We start from the raw sequence: 14,307 nt of genomic DNA on the forward strand, positions 1-14,307 counted from the left end.
AGACTGTTCAGTGCTGGAGCAACGACATCATGAGAGAAAAAACGTGATTGAACGTCAAGAAGTCGATAACATCGGAAATGTGAGTCTTAATGGACGAGGGTCTCAAATTAATATGGTTCCCCTCGAACACAGACTCCCATTCCCTGCACCAAGGGAAGAGTCATCCCCGCCCGTGTTTCAACCTCAGGCTCCTCCCCCTCACTGCCTCTCTCCCTCTCCAAGAACTCAGCGTCTATCAGCTCTACAATCCGGAAGGCGCTCTTGGCTCTGGTATGTATGTTCATTCTGATGCATAATAACAATAACCAATACGAGTACCGTGTTGCCGATCGGCTCTAGAAGGCGAGAAACCCAGGCAGCTTGTCACCCAAACGACCATCCTCAAAAGACCAACAAGCGTCCGTCAATAGTTCAGGCGCCAACTGACTCCGAAATCATCTAATGCAAATCGATAAAGCTCTAGCCCAACTCCGATCCGAGCGCTGATAATACAAGGCACTTCGCGAGAAAAATGAGAATCCAGGGATATGATGATCACAGCTGGACGTGGTCAACCAGCTCGAAGTCATCCTCATCCGCGAGATAACCGATCGAAATCTCGCTCTCACGCGTGATGAACTCGTATTCCTTGGCCAGCTTCTCTGTCTCCTTCGTCTCGAACCTCTCGATCGCCTTATCGACGACGTTCCTGAACATGGTCTCGCCCGATACCTCGTAGAGGTGGGTGACCCCATCTTCCACCTGCGAGTCGTCGGCAATGATAGGCGCGCCTACGCGCTCGCCACGATCCTCCACACTGGAGTTATCAGAACTGCCGCTTTCGAGGGCCTCTCGGACGTCGCTTCGAAGGTCGATCTTCGCCTGGCCTAACTTTTCATTTGTGTCGCACTCACGATCTATTCGAGTCCACAACTTGCTATTCTCGGTCGTTAGCCTGGCCTGAGAGAGAGAGAGAGAGAGAGAAAGGAAAGATACACATACACCGGTGGCTTCGCAGGACGCGTTATCGGATCGGTGGGAGAGTTGAAACGGATATTGGCGGTCCGGCCACCATGTCTCCATTTTGCCTTGTGGTTGTATGCTCGCTTAGCTGCGGTGCCAGCCTGGCGCAAGTCGTGGGTATCAAAAGAGCCGGACATGACGGCGAGCGTAGAGACTTGTGAGGAGCAAGTAGTGAAGGGGTAGCGCAGGTCGCGTCTTGTAGGTGCCGCTCTCGTAGGTTCGATAGTATGTCTGTAATAGGTAGATGCCGTGACGGGGGGATATATCAGAGGAAAAGGGGGAACAAGAGAAGACGAAAAGCAGAATGAGTTATGACCAAGGCAGACTGAGGAGATGGGCGTTGGGACCGTGGCTATAGTTCGGGTGAGTCACCAAGAATCGGCTAAGGACCAGTCATCCAGCGTGTGTCATGAAAGAACGCTGATAATCCAAGGGTCAGAGACAAAGGGAACGAGAGAAAGAAAGAGATGGCAGTGAGAACAAAGCAACTCTGGTTGATTGTCGGGGACCTTGTTTGGCAATATCGAGTCACGGCCAAGCCACTAGGAAGTGAATCATATCATCTTCCCACATGCGTTATCTTCACAATATCAGGGGAGGTCCGGGCGAGGCATCGCTGATTGCGGCAGGTGCAGTGACCCCTGGGCCCCCATCCTGGGCCAACAGTCATCTGGACTCCCTTATCGCGGCGACCGATGCCCTGTCGATTGCGCACTTCCCCCTCTCCCCTCCCCCTTCATGCTTTCCCCTCTTTTCTCGGGGGATGCGCCACTTGCTCAAACGTCTTCAACCATGGGTCTTTGTTTGTCGCCTCTATTTTCGCCAGCCGAGCATCCCGAGCCTGGCGCGAGTCAGCGGCGTGATCACAGCCATCCCCCCAGGCACGTTCTCGGATCCTGGTCGCCCGTTGCTCATGATGTCATGCGTGAGGCTGATCCCCATGCATCTCATCCACTGCAGCTGATCACTAGGCCGCCGTCACCTGCATCGAGCAATCACGCAAGCCTCGTCGGGAGGGCTGGTCTGCCTCTGGCTCTCGCACGATGACCAACCTTCTGCAGCTGGAGCTTGAGCGCGCCGTCGCCACACTGTTTTCGTGCGAACGAAACGCCATTCCAAGAAGCTGAGGATATCGTCCTCTTGTGCTGAACTTGGGGGAGTCACTGTTGCACGGATATCACAAACTCGCGATTCCATATCGCGATCGATATATTAGCATATTCAGTGTCCAGCACTAAGCCTTCCTAGTCATACAGAGAGCATCGTAAAGAGAATCACTCATCCATCTGCCACTCATACTCCAGCGCCTCCATCCTCCCCTTTCTATTCCTCGCAGCAAACCACTCCTTCTCAAACCCATTACTCCGATCCACCCCATCCCAGCGATGTCCTGGCCGGATCCCATATCGATTCGGCTGAAAAGCCCCCTTATACAGCGGCTTCCCTGATGCACTCACCCCACCCCCTCGACCCTTCGTCAAAAACTGCGCTGCGGGATCATTCCACCGCTGCTGCGCCTTCAGCTCCTCATTTAGATCCTCATCCTCTACCGTCCGCGCCAACGGCATCACCTTCGCCTCCTCAAGCGCCTGCCTCCTCGCCTCCCGATCTCGCCGCTGTACATCGCCCATGAGCGCCTCCTTCGCCTCGACCTCCTTGATCTTCTTCTCCTCCTCCACGCGTCGCGCCTCCGCACGCTTCATAGCAACGTTGATAATCCGACCCGATGCATCACGGTAGATCGTCTCCTGCGCTTCCCCGGAATCAGGACCACCACTACCACCACCTCCTCCTCTCTTATATAGCGCCTCCTCAGCTTTCCTGCGCTTCGCCTGCGCGGCGACCATCGCAGCCGTCTGTTCAGCCGTCTGTAATCCAGCCCGAGCACCAGACTCCATCCGTAACCCCCCATCATCCTCATCCTCATCAACAACCATCGGATCCTCATCCCCAGCCCCCCTCCTCACATCCTCCTCCCTCGCAGCCTCAGCCAGAATCGCATCCGCCGCATCCTGCTCCGTCCCCGCCGCCGCCCGCGTAGCCCCCGATGTAGCGCCAGACGGAGATGCAGATGTAGATAGAGATGTATTCCCACCCCCAACAACCCTCCAACTACTCTCCTTCTTCTTCCGAAACTCCGCACTCCGCCCCTGCGCAACAACAGCGGGGCCGAACTCGTCGTCGCCGCGCGCCGAGAACGCAGCCGTGCTCCGGAGGTCGGGCGGGTCATCGTCCGCAATTATAACCCCGACATCCGAGGTCGCGGCATCGTGCTTGGTTTTCTTGCGTTTCTTTTTCGGGCGCGAGGGATCTGTCGATGTGCTGGGCGGTGCGTCTGCCGTTAGGTAGTTTTTCGCGAGGTATTCTGCCAGTGAAGTTGAGGGCATTGTGAATATACTGTGTTAAGGAGAGGGGCCGAAAGAAGAGGGAGTCGGCTTGTTTTCATTTGACCTTGGAACTTTTTTCGAGCTGGAGGCCGAGCTGCGTTTGGTCTGTTCTGGTCTCAGGCGGCGATTGCAGCGATAACCGGATTATTAGTTTTTCCGGAATATAGAGCGTATCCACCGCGTACAGACGATACGAGAGAGAGAGGGAGAGAGCGAGAGCACGAAGCTCCGAGTTTGAGCAATGTGACGCAGCAATTTACGAGAATAATTCTGAGTTGCAGAGACAACGCAGGACGAGAGAGAAAAAAATGCCCCGAACAGACGAGGCCGAATTCTGGTTCAACGCGGTCTACTCCGCCGTGCAGGAGATCCCGCGCGGGAAAGTGACATCGTACGGGCATATCGCGGCATTGTTAGGTGAACGTACGCTTCCCTCCGTTTCCTTCAAGTTGCTCTGTTCATGTAACTTAATAGTAGATGCTTGTATTTACTAACAGCATCATATGGGATATAATAGCGAAACGCCCGCGCCAAGTTGGAGTCTGTCTGAAGCACCTCCCGCGCGAAGGGAGCGGGAACTTCTTCCATGGTGGGAATGTGCCCTGGCAGCGGGTTGTGAATTCGAAGGGGATGATTTCGCATCGGTTTGTCTGCCTGGTCTAATGGTGATGGTGAACTGGTGCTGACGAGTGTACGTAGGGGCCCAGGGAGTGCGGAGAGGCAGGCGGAGGCGCTGCGGGAGGAAGGAGTTGAGGTGACGAGTGATAGTATGGGGGAGTTTTACGTGGACTTTTCCCGGTTTGGGTGGTTTCCTGCCGAGTTGCCAAGTGAAGCCGCGGAGGACGAGGCCGACGATGGCTCGGAGGATGAGGGTGCTCAATGACGACGAAGGTACGAAGTAACTACAAGCTGCGCGGTATGCCGCGTATATATTTTCATATCAGATCTCTAACGACAGGTCGTAGTTTGCGTCATCCTATCTTCAGAAACCCCCAAAGATCCCATACGTACAATTGTTATCGTAAACATCATGGAGATATGACGGATCATAAATGAAGACGAGCAATGACAGTAAATATGAACCAGCGTAATATATCCATCTCCGGCGTCGCGACGCCGTGGGGGGTCTAAGGCGGGCGAAATAGAGGCGGACCAGAGGACAGAGCAGTAAATCAAGGCTCTATGGGAGGTAATGAGTGAGGCGGATCGAAGTAGGAACGAGGAGGTGTGGAGGAGGACAGGTGATAGATATAGAATGTATGAGGGCGGTCATTCACAACCAACATCTCGCCAGTCGGCCCAAGATTGTGGGAAAATGCGCAGTAAGGAAAGTCATGACAAATGAAGGAAAATCGTCACTCGACACGTGGTGCTGCCGTAACATCGGGAGGGGTATGAGGCTCGATGGCTTATCTTCGCTTAACTTCCGTAGCCCATCCTTCGATGCCTTCTCCCCTGCTGCCGGGGGTGAGGCCCAGGTTGACGTCCTGCATGCCCAGGGTATCCTGCATCCATGTATGCGACGCCATGCCACCAGCATTCGCTCGTCGTTCTGGCAGCACCTCTAGCATCGGTAAGAGGAAGTCGCTGATCGCCATGCTCTCAGAGAGAGAGAAGTGATATTTCTCCCTTAGGACATCTGGTAACGCCCAGTGGCGGAGCCGGTGGATGTTGCGCAGCTCGCCTTTACGGTTGAAAATTTCCTGTGACCACCGACCGGAGAGGCAGAGGGATTTCGGGAATGGGCCGAGCAGCTCAATGACCTGGGCTATATGGTCATCGTCTTTGCCGTATCTCGTACCCGACTGCGGATCGAACAAGTAGTCACCGGTAATCAGTTCGAAGACCTGGAGTGCGGCATTAGAGACTCAACATCTGTTACTTGAATGTTACTCAATACAAGCAGCTTACCATGCAAGCCATGCTCCAAATGTCCGTACTAGCTCCCCACTTAGACCCCAGTATAACCTCGGGAGAGCGGTATTGGCGTGTCTGGATATCGTTGGTGAAGTGGTGGCCCACCCAACAAGCGTTCCCCAGATCAGCTATCTTCACGGAGATGATATCGCAGTCGGGATCCTCGGACTGCGAGGCTGACTTGTCAAGCGAAATTCCTGAAACTTCTCGCTCCAGTAGATCACTATGTCCGTTAGTAGGATCCAATACAGAGGTGCGCTTTACGTACGCAGTTTTCTCTCTTTGTTGTTGCTTCTCATCCTCATCTTTGATTCCCAGCATTTGCTTCATCGACACGCCTTCTGAGGCTTGGTCTGTTTAGTTAGTGAGAGACCTGGAACATTCTCAGTATAACGTACCAGACTCGTTAATGACTTGGCTAAGGCTGCTGTGGGAGTTTTGCGAGCTGTGCTTAAATTCGAAGCTTGTGTTGAGGGGACTAGGTAACGGTTGACTCCCAGTAATCAACGTCCTGCGCCGCCGTCGACCATTGCGGTTGTCCTCTTTCTGCTCCTTCTTCGCTTCCTCCTTGACATACGTCTTCACAATCTGCTCGACGTCGCCGATTTCAATCAAGACATTCTCCGGTTTCAAGTCGGTATGGATGATTCCGCATTCCCGATGCAAGTAGTCCAACCCAAGCAGTACTTGCTTTGTGATCTGCTTCACTAGCGCCATGGGAATCCCCCGATGATTCCATCGCTTGATGAGCCCCAGAAGATTCTCCCCCAGCACTTCAAAGACCATGCAAACATGGACTCCATGGGGACCCTTGTGTTCGAAGGAGTCGAGCAAGCTGACGACATGCTTCCTCCCCGGGTGGGACGGTTTGGCCTGGACGATGCGATTTAACAATTTAATCTCGTCGATAGCGGTTTCGGTGTAATGGGCGGCCGACCGGACGACTTTCAGTGCGACGTGTTTCCCCGTTGTTGTGTCGCGAGACAACCAGACAGTCGAGAAGTGACCCCACCCCAGCTTGCGCACGACGACATACCGTCCATTATTGTAGAGCTCCCCGATCTGGACGGGATGGTAGCCGCCCTTGCAGTAATCTTCTGAATCTTCCTCTTCGGCGGTGGTTTCGAGTTCTTCTCCGGAGGACGAAGAGGCGGAGCGTGATGGCGGCACCCTGTCCGTCGGAAGTGGGTTAGAAACGAGCCCGACAACAAGAAGCAGCGCGGGAAAAAAAACAGATCATCAAGCGATGACATACCCCTCAGTTGTAGCCGCCGGTTGATCAGCGGAAGGTGTCGCGGGATCGTTCGTAACGATAGGCTTCAGATCAGTGCCCTTTCTTCTCTTCTTATTGGTATTTCCGTTGGTGGCGGGTGCAGTGACGTTGGTCGCCATCTGCTTGCCTTTGTTGAGGACGGACTGTAGGTCAACCCCTTCCATGGCTCCGGGCGCAAAGGGAATTCGAATCGCAAGAAACGGAGAAGATTCAGATAGGAAGGGGGGGAGGATCCAGAGAGATGGAACGCTTTGTTGGGCTGAGACAGACCGCAGTGGAGGAAGGAAGACGCAGCGAAGGCGAAGGCAAGGGTCGAGGGTGGTTGGCGGCGGAGAGCGGCTTGGGTTGTGCGAGCCACGCGCGGAGGGGTTGGCTGGAAGCTGCCCGCAGCAAACTCAAGAACAGGTCTCGCAACGCGGTACCGGTTGCTCAGAAGCAATTCTTCGGTGGAATTCAATGCGAACCGAAACTAGACATCAACAAAGCCAAAGTAAGACAAGAAAGGGCAAAGAAGGTTGACCGAAGGGTGGATTTGAGTTGGGGCAGCTGAAGTGGTGAAGGAATTTGGCCAATGGACCACGGATGACGCAAACAATATGAAAAGACCCCAGCGCCGTTCCGGGCTGGAATGCAAGTCAGATCAATCAATATTCCACTCGCTTTCCTGAAGATGAGGCCGCGAAAGGAGGATCGACAGACAATAATGGTGAATGTCCGCAAGCAGTGGCGGGTGAGGACGGGGAGCAGACCCCATGTGGCAAATCATCCCACTGCGCGCTTTAGATCTTCCAAGAGTCGCAGAGTCTGTGGAATGAGTAGAAGATCGGGAATCTTGTCCATCACCGACGCAACAAGGCTCGAAAAGACGGAGAAGCCAGCTGAATCTTTGCTCCTTCACTTCAATCCTTCAATTCCCCTCGGTCTTGTCCAGAAACACAATATGTCACGTGATTATCGAGCCACTCGTACTGGATGAATGTTTGGACTCGTACATTGGAGTCCCTTGCGAAAGATGACTCGTAAACCTGATGTTGGGATGGGGATTGGAGCCAAAATTTCATGGCCACCGATAAATGGGCAAAAGTAGCTCCTGCCGTGCGTGGTGGAGGCGCTCCGATAACCTATATATTCTGTCATCCGGGCGTGCTAAATACATATTCTGCACTTCGCGCCTTTCAGTCATTAAATCCTCAACATTCTGGAAAACGGGTACCACCGAAGAGCTCTTCGAAAACGGAAGAATTTAGAACTCGTGTCCGCGAATACCTGGGACTTTGGAGTGAGAATACCACCCCCAGTGCTTATCCTATCAAGAAACTAACAAGAGGCCAGGGAATACGCGGTGCACAAGTTGAAGGTAGTTTGCTAACACATTGGTCAAAATTGTCATAACAACAAAGACAGATGCAGCAGCTCTCTTAGGTGAGCTGGCAAGCTTTGGAAAAATGTCATCCACTGATGGTAGGGGCGCATTGGGCTGTGCGTGATCTACCTGTAAAGGCTTTCTGTATGCAAGGCTGTACCTGTAATGTGAGCAAAAGAAACGCTGAACAGATGTGGCACTCAGCAGCGATCATGCACAACAACAAGCCACCTGATTTGTACCCAAAGGCTGTTCTCTAATGGGAGATAGTCCAGCCTGGGGGTCCTGGCTGAGGTCTAATGCGTTCAAGAGTGCAACGGCCATACCGACCCTTCCCCCACAAACAAACACAGTGGGTTTGGTCTGCGGCAAGCGTTAATGAGTATAGCGAGTCTGAATTATGTTGCACCTGAAGGAGGTAAGAGACTGATTGGCAACAACGCCTACGGACTTTGCCGCAGCGAAATGGTGAGTTGGACCGCATCAACTCGCCGCAGGTATGTTTGCATAGTATAATTCGGCCTCCTTCCGGTATAAAGATGGCGCCAATCTCATGCTTGGTTTGCTAAGAACGCACATACCTCTCCAACTCAGTCGTCTACTGCGTCAAAAGTATTGCTCCATCAATAATGGCATAACCTTCTTCGCGAACACTGACAAGTATCTTGTGACAACCAGTGGTGGACAGAGCGAAGTGAACGAGACTGTAATGTACACTGAGGGCGGACCAGCATTCTTTCGACTTTGCCTCTGGCTAGATGAGCTCCCTCCTAGGGCACTCCCATCCGGAGACAGTCGAAGTCGTGAAGCAGTATGTGGCTGAGTTCCACCTCAGCAACTTGACTACCCATCCTGTGGTTGATCTCGCTGGACGCCTGGCCCGATTACACCTCCAACCGCTGGAGAGATCCCTCTTCTTCAATACTGGAGCAAAAGATACCGAGGCAATCAAAGAGGCTAGGTGTTACACCGGCAAATTCGCATTCCTTTTGTTCGCTGCTAGCTACGATAGTCTCACACGGGACTCTGGCTCTGCTATGTCCTCCGCTGGGCGCCGCAGAGGACGCTCCTGTATGCTCGGGTATACTCGTGCCTGCGCTCTGGAGGGGTCTACTGATGTCGGGACTGGCTGAACCGTAAACGATCGTCGGTGCTGGATCAATTCATCATCCGACCTAAATGAGGATCCGGCCTTCACTTCCTTCATTTCTAAAGGTATAAATATCGCTAGATAGACCTGAGTTAGCAACTCTGATTCTTCTTCCGTTTTCAACCCTCTGATTGTTCACCTCCGCGATCAGCCGTCACCCTCAATCTCTCCGTCACTCAGACAAAGGCACCGAATTGCACCTCGCAAGCTGGTCAGTCGTTCGGAATTAGTGGAGTTAACCCCCGTGATATCGGAAACGGATTTAAGAGCCATATTTAACCAAGTCTAGCGCACAACAACGACGGAAAATCCAACACAAGGAACACTTAGACAAGAAACAATGGCAGACAGCAAAATCATCCTCATCACGGGCGCCAACACCGGAATCGGCTTCGAGGTCGTGAAGGCCCTCTACAGCGCCGACAAGCCGTACACAGTCCTTGTCGGGTCTAGAACCGCCTCGAAAGCCCAGGACGCCATCAGCGCGATCCAAACCGAGTTCCCTAGTTCGACGAACCAGCTCGTCCCGCTTGTCGTCGATATCGAGTCCGACGAGTCCATACAGAAGGCCCACGACGAGGTCGCTTCCAAGTTCGGGAAACTGGATGCCCTCGTTAACAATGCCGGTGCGTTCCATCTCCCACCAATCTATCAATAGATTAGAACACTCACAAATACTGCAGGCGCCCAATTCGACAGAGACATCACAAGCGGCGCCCTCACCGAGCGCGAAGCCTGGAACAAAGCTTGGAACGTCAATACCGCCGGCACACAAGTAACAACTACCACATTCACCCCTTTACTCCTGAAATCCGGTGACCCGCGAATTCTCTTCGTTACCTCCGGTGCCTCGTCCCTCAACAACACGGTGCACCGCAAACTCCGCATGGACCACAGCCCTGACGCCGGGTGGCCGAAGACGGGGATCAGCGTGACTTCATACCGGAGCGCGAAGACGGGCCTAAATATGCTGATGCGGGAGTGGGATCGGCTGTTGAAGAATGACGGGGTGAAGGTTTGGGCAGTTAGCCCTGGACTACTGGCGACAGGGCTTGGGGGGAGTGTGCAGGCGATGAAGGCGATGGGGGCGGAGGATGCGAGTGTTGCGGGGCCGTTCTTCAGGGCGATTCTGGAGGGGGAGAGGGATGGGGATGTCGGGAGGGTTGTTACGAGGGCGGGGGTGCAGGAGTGGTAGAAGCTGTCTCTCTATACTGTGGTGGTGAGGGAAATAGTACACCTACAGACCGTCTGCCGTTGTAGATTGTCCAGAAGGTTGCAACCGCAAACCCCAACCACGGCACCTTCAGAGCCGCGAGATCCTCCTGACTTAGACGCCGATAGCCATGCCGGGCCCATTCGCCTTGTCAGCGTCATTTTGACGCTGCTGCGAAGAGCTCTCTCCCCATAGCCAGTGGTGCCATTCCAGGCGGGATCATGTGACGTCACCGCGACGCAACAGCCCTACCTTGGCTCGCATGGACTGCAATGTTACGCGGAAACGCAGAGAGCCTTTATATAAACTTCGCTGTACTTCTCTTCGTTTGCAGTGAAAAGCACGGAAATCGCAAGCTAAATTAGTGTTAGGGCTGCATGCTGCAAACAACCTTATCTGAACCTCACTCTCCTACTATACATTTACTCTGGAGTACGGGTAACCTCAAATACCGCCCCAACTATACAGCATAACCAGACTAGTTGAAACAAAATGGCCGCTACACAGGCTGCAAACCTCGTTGAAAAGGTCGTCGGGCATACCCGCGGCGACGCGAACATCACCACAGACGTGAGTAACTACAATAACGAGTACGGCGTCGAAACGGGTGAGAAGATCCGCGCTGCGATTTGGAGGGGGAAGAACGATGTTGGGATTGGTGAGTCGCGCCTTGTTCTATGATGTAAAGCCCTGGCAGCTGAACCGGACAGTTGAAATGCCCAAGCCCCGTGTCATTGACGCGGGCGATGCCATCGTCAAGGTGACGGGGAGTACAGTCTGCGGGAGCGATTTACACCTGTATCATGGTATGAAGATTACTATTTTACCTACTGGAAAACGCAGTGCTGACAATAAGACAGGAGTAATCCCGCAGATCGAAAAGGGCGACGTCCTCGGCCACGAATGCTGCGGCATCATCGAGTCCATCGGCCCCGAAGTCTCGCGCTTCAACCCGGGTCAACGAGTCGTCGTCTCCTTCCCGATCGCCTGCGGACGTTGCAAGCGCTGCAAGGCGCAGCTCTACAGCCAATGCGAGAAGACGAACGAGAATACCATCGCGAACGCGATGTACGGGAAACGCACGGTGGGGATCTTCGGATACAGCCACTTCACCGGTGGCTTTGCGGGCGGGCAGGCGGAGTTCCTACGTGTGCCGTATGGGGACGTGAATCTGCTTCCGATCCCGGATGATGTCCCCGATGAGCGGGCGCTGTTTCTGTCGGACGTTGTGGGGACGAGCTGGCACTGTGTTGTTGACACGGGGGTTAGTGAGGGGGATGTTGTTGCTGTTTGGGGCGCGGGTCCGATCGGCCAGATGTGTGTGGAGTTTGCGTTCTACCATGGGGCATCGAGGGTAATCCTGATTGATGGCGGAGAGGGGCGCTGGAGGCTTGACTTTGTCAAGTCTCGGATTCCCAAGGTTGAGACGTTGGATTTCAGCAATCTACCGAAGGGGGAGACTGTGTCGTCGCAGCTGAGGAAGATGACAGATCACGGGCTGGATGTGTGTCTTGAGTGTGCGGGGGGTGAGTATGCGAAGGGGTGGGTTCATTTCTTCGAGCAGATGATCGGGGCTGAGACGGACACGTCGGAGCTGCTGAATGAGATGATTACCGCAGTGAGGCCGTTTGGGAGGGTTGGCGTGACTGGGGTTTATGCTGGTTTTGTAAGCCCTAACTCGGTTCTGTGATGTGTGTCTCGTTGCTAACGCAGTTAGACAAACCACTTCAACATCGGCTCGCTGATGCAGACTGGTGTCAGGCTTATCGGGAACGGCCAGGCGCCTGTTCAGAAGTACTGGGAGGAATTGATGGGATTGATTCGGGAGGGCAAGATTGACCCGCTCCGTATGGTCAGCCATCGGTTCAGGTTGGAAGATATTGACCAGGTCTACGAATTGTTCAATGCGCGCGAGAAGGGCGTGCAGAAGGTGTATCTGGAGACGAGGAATTCGAAACCACGAGCTGCAGAGTCGCCCGAGTTGACGAGACTGTGAGCGTGTATTCTATGCCTGGTCTTAAAATAGTTATCCTATAGGTATCCTTCTTCTTGTCAGACGTCAATGGTACGCCAGCCATTATACAGTGAGCTAATGAAAATCAAAGCAGTCCATTGCAAGTGATACAGATACAGATACTTTTTCACTATTCAACAGACTACGCCATACTTGTCCCATCAATTCCCTATCACCACTTCAGCCCTCCAAATTAGGTAGCTTTTCCAAGGATATTCGCCTCGTAAACAGAAGTCAACTTTCCGGTGTTGGAATTCTCGATCTAATACCATCAGTTAACACTTTCATCCCCTACTACTCGGGACGTGCCAGGGGCCATACCTCATATCGTGGGTTATCCTCGCTGGCCTCGACATTGCGCTCGGCCTGTCTGCCGGGCTCCGTGAGGACAGAGACGATCTTGCCGGTGCTGACCGAAGTGTGGGATTCAGGGCCTGCAGTTGTCAATTAGAAGCCTGAGTTTTGTAAGGTTGATGAGATAGGGGCGTGACAAGACGTACCACCCACGGGCCTGTATTCAACCATCTGGCCGTTTGTGTAGCGGGGCATTTTGAAAGTTGGATCAGGCTTGTTGGGATTTTTAGATGGATTAGCAGATTTTGAAGCACAAGATAGAACAAGTGCATTGTTCGCGGCATTAATAACTTTGTTGGTACAGAACCGAGGGTCAACCCCTGATATCACAATGAATCACCAAAGGTGGCATGAACGCGACGCTATGGTTCCATATCGAGGTGATCCATAACGAGGCTGGCCGAGAAGGCCCGATCAATCCAGGTATTGGCAGACACAGGAGATCTAGACAGACTGCGGAATTCGGTCGCGGTTCTGGAAGGTAGTCTCCTGTCGTCTCGGTGGTTTGCGTGCGTCATTCTTCGCTCCATCCAGAAACCGAATTAATAACTAACTCTCTAGATAGACCATCACATGCAGTGAGATGGAAGGCCTATGACGAAAGGACGAATATGAACATGTCCCTCAGAACACAGTGCTACGGTCTCTGGTCTCCTCGTACTCCCCGATTCTAGAGCCTTCTCGACCGCTGTCACTGCGGGTATCACAGCTCCAGCATGGGTGGGTTCAGCCTCAGATTCCGTGACACTTCGAGCCGTAGGGGGGGACGAGTGTTCGTGCTGCACCGTATTCAGCTGGTATCCTTGTACACTGACGGGCCCCGGCCCAAGTTTCTCGACCCTTGCGGCAGGATCGCTCCATCATACTCACACCCGAGGAACTATCGAGCGAGACGGAGAACATGCTCGCCTTGTTCGGCGCGTTCCATGGATATTGCGTATTGCGACAAATTATGACTTGCTATCAGGCTGCTTAATGAGAATAGGGCTGAGGAGAAACGGCGGATCGAGGATGCCGAAGGAAAAGTACACGATCAGCATGATGTGTCGAGAATAGGTGGAACCCCCTTGACCAATTTGCTCAATGGTTGGCATTCACGCTGACTATAACTAGGCGCACTGAACATGTCAATGGCTCTAGGAGACCTGGAATACAAGCAGGGCTTGAATAGCATCACAACAGGGGCAGTGGGAGACGAAAAACACAGCGACATGGACGACCCGACAGAGGGGAGAGGCGACTTCATTTCCACGCAGATGTCGTTTTCCCGAGTCGACCTGAAGAAGGACGAGGATTATATCCTGGCTCTAACCTCGGACGGGTTGACAAACGCTATGGAGGACAATGTCATCATGCAGAGCAGGGTACATCTTTTTAGCGCAGGACTGGACTGAGTGCGGAAGGGGTCTCCCAGAGCTTGGCTGATGAAGCGGCTGCGAGGCCCGGTAGCGATAATGCGACTTGCATTGCGGTGTTCCTGAATGGCTTCAAGTTGTCTGCTCTAGTATATTGGGCGAATGGCACCTGAATGGTCGTTCTGAGGTGGAGACTTCCCGGGGTATTGATTCTGAATTAGCCTTGGACATGCGATGTACAGGAGAAATAGATGAGACTCACAACGATAATCGTGAAAG

General features: G+C 53.3%; 8 protein-coding genes across 8 annotated transcripts; 4 read left to right on the forward strand and 4 right to left on the reverse strand.

Annotated features, from left to right (window-relative positions):
* Nucleotides 1-415: 415 nt before the first annotated feature.
* BJX67DRAFT_30007 (uncharacterized protein) lies at nucleotides 416-1,356 on the reverse strand. Its single transcript, XM_071026959.1, has 2 exons — nucleotides 976-1,356; nucleotides 416-916 (listed from the first exon to the last, which is right to left on the reverse strand). Exons 1-2 carry the CDS (start codon nucleotides 1,137-1,139, stop codon nucleotides 535-537), a joined length of 546 nt encoding a protein of 181 aa, XP_070887922.1. The 5' UTR covers nucleotides 1,140-1,356; the 3' UTR covers nucleotides 416-534.
* Nucleotides 1,357-2,121: 765 nt separating this feature from the next.
* Nucleotides 2,122-3,611, reverse strand: cwc26 (putative cell cycle control protein (Cwf26)). The gene is made up of 2 exons (XM_071027014.1): nucleotides 3,105-3,611; nucleotides 2,122-2,987 (listed from the first exon to the last, which is right to left on the reverse strand). Exons 1-2 carry the CDS (start codon nucleotides 3,387-3,389, stop codon nucleotides 2,277-2,279), a joined length of 996 nt encoding a protein of 331 aa, XP_070887923.1. The 5' UTR covers nucleotides 3,390-3,611; the 3' UTR covers nucleotides 2,122-2,276.
* Nucleotides 3,612-3,697: 86 nt separating this feature from the next.
* Nucleotides 3,698-4,272, forward strand: BJX67DRAFT_379437 (MGMT family protein; the record flags this gene model as incomplete). The annotated part of the gene is made up of 3 exons (XM_071032570.1): nucleotides 3,698-3,812; nucleotides 3,907-4,033; nucleotides 4,089-4,272. 3 exons carry the CDS (start codon nucleotides 3,698-3,700, stop codon nucleotides 4,270-4,272), a joined length of 426 nt encoding a protein of 141 aa, XP_070887924.1.
* A 526-nt stretch (nucleotides 4,273-4,798) lies between these two features.
* On the reverse strand, nucleotides 4,799-6,743 carry BJX67DRAFT_379438 (serine/threonine-protein kinase; the record flags this gene model as incomplete). The annotated part of the gene is made up of 5 exons (XM_071032571.1): nucleotides 4,799-5,236; nucleotides 5,301-5,529; nucleotides 5,575-5,659; nucleotides 5,705-6,477; nucleotides 6,562-6,743. 5 exons carry the CDS (start codon nucleotides 6,741-6,743, stop codon nucleotides 4,799-4,801), a joined length of 1,707 nt encoding a protein of 568 aa, XP_070887925.1.
* Nucleotides 6,744-9,129: 2,386 nt separating this feature from the next.
* BJX67DRAFT_348362 (putative short chain dehydrogenase) lies at nucleotides 9,130-10,602 on the forward strand. Its single transcript, XM_071028646.1, has 2 exons — nucleotides 9,130-9,718; nucleotides 9,776-10,602. Exons 1-2 carry the CDS (start codon nucleotides 9,433-9,435, stop codon nucleotides 10,285-10,287), a joined length of 798 nt encoding a protein of 265 aa, XP_070887926.1. The 5' UTR covers nucleotides 9,130-9,432; the 3' UTR covers nucleotides 10,288-10,602.
* Nucleotides 10,603-12,427, forward strand: BJX67DRAFT_348365 (zinc-dependent alcohol dehydrogenase). The gene is made up of 4 exons (XM_071028647.1): nucleotides 10,603-10,963; nucleotides 11,016-11,111; nucleotides 11,166-11,971; nucleotides 12,023-12,427. The coding sequence occupies exons 1-4, from the start codon at nucleotides 10,798-10,800 to the stop codon at nucleotides 12,299-12,301; spliced, it is 1,347 nt and encodes a 448-aa protein (XP_070887927.1). The 5' UTR covers nucleotides 10,603-10,797; the 3' UTR covers nucleotides 12,302-12,427.
* An 85-nt stretch (nucleotides 12,428-12,512) lies between these two features.
* On the reverse strand, nucleotides 12,513-12,868 carry BJX67DRAFT_379441 (DUF2945 domain-containing protein; the record flags this gene model as incomplete). The annotated part of the gene is made up of 3 exons (XM_071032572.1): nucleotides 12,513-12,581; nucleotides 12,641-12,753; nucleotides 12,820-12,868. 3 exons carry the CDS (start codon nucleotides 12,866-12,868, stop codon nucleotides 12,513-12,515), a joined length of 231 nt encoding a protein of 76 aa, XP_070887928.1.
* A 565-nt stretch (nucleotides 12,869-13,433) lies between these two features.
* Nucleotides 13,434-14,273, forward strand: BJX67DRAFT_348368 (uncharacterized protein). Its single transcript, XM_071028648.1, has 2 exons — nucleotides 13,434-13,729; nucleotides 13,787-14,273. Exon 2 carries the CDS (start codon nucleotides 13,798-13,800, stop codon nucleotides 14,065-14,067), a length of 270 nt encoding a protein of 89 aa, XP_070887929.1. The 5' UTR covers nucleotides 13,434-13,729; nucleotides 13,787-13,797; the 3' UTR covers nucleotides 14,068-14,273.
* The last annotated feature ends 34 nt before the right edge of the window (nucleotides 14,274-14,307 follow it).

Source organism: Aspergillus lucknowensis (genome assembly GCF_044049455.1).
Source record: "Aspergillus lucknowensis strain CBS 449.75 chromosome Unknown BJX67scaffold_11, whole genome shotgun sequence".
NCBI classification, from domain to species: domain Eukaryota; kingdom Fungi; phylum Ascomycota; class Eurotiomycetes; order Eurotiales; family Aspergillaceae; genus Aspergillus; species Aspergillus lucknowensis.

What these genes read in the sequence shown, in the direction of transcription:
- BJX67DRAFT_30007 (XM_071026959.1), bottom strand. Translation starts at nt 1,139, where the DNA reads ATGTCCGGCTCTTTTGATACCCACGACTTGCGCCAGGCTGGCACCGCA. An exon ending in GCGAAGCCACCGGTGTATGT is followed by an intron (nt 917 to 975) that starts GTATCTTTCCTT and finishes GACCGAGAATAG; the next exon opens with CAAGTTGTGGACTCGAATAG.
- cwc26 (XM_071027014.1), bottom strand. Translation starts at nt 3,389, where the DNA reads ATGCCCTCAACTTCACTGGCAGAATACCTCGCGAAAAACTACCTAACG. An exon ending in AGGAGAGTAGTTGGAGGGTT is followed by an intron (nt 2,988 to 3,104) that starts GTTGGGGGTGGG and finishes ATTCTGGCTGAG; the next exon opens with GCTGCGAGGGAGGAGGATGT.
- BJX67DRAFT_348362 (XM_071028646.1), top strand. Translation starts at nt 9,433, where the DNA reads ATGGCAGACAGCAAAATCATCCTCATCACGGGCGCCAACACCGGAATC. An exon ending in TGCCCTCGTTAACAATGCCG is followed by an intron (nt 9,719 to 9,775) that starts GTGCGTTCCATC and finishes CAAATACTGCAG; the next exon opens with GCGCCCAATTCGACAGAGAC.
- BJX67DRAFT_348365 (XM_071028647.1), top strand. Translation starts at nt 10,798, where the DNA reads ATGGCCGCTACACAGGCTGCAAACCTCGTTGAAAAGGTCGTCGGGCAT. An exon ending in CGATTTACACCTGTATCATG is followed by an intron (nt 11,112 to 11,165) that starts GTATGAAGATTA and finishes ACAATAAGACAG; the next exon opens with GAGTAATCCCGCAGATCGAA. An exon ending in CTGGGGTTTATGCTGGTTTT is followed by an intron (nt 11,972 to 12,022) that starts GTAAGCCCTAAC and finishes TAACGCAGTTAG; the next exon opens with ACAAACCACTTCAACATCGG.
- BJX67DRAFT_348368 (XM_071028648.1), top strand. Translation starts at nt 13,798, where the DNA reads ATGTCAATGGCTCTAGGAGACCTGGAATACAAGCAGGGCTTGAATAGC.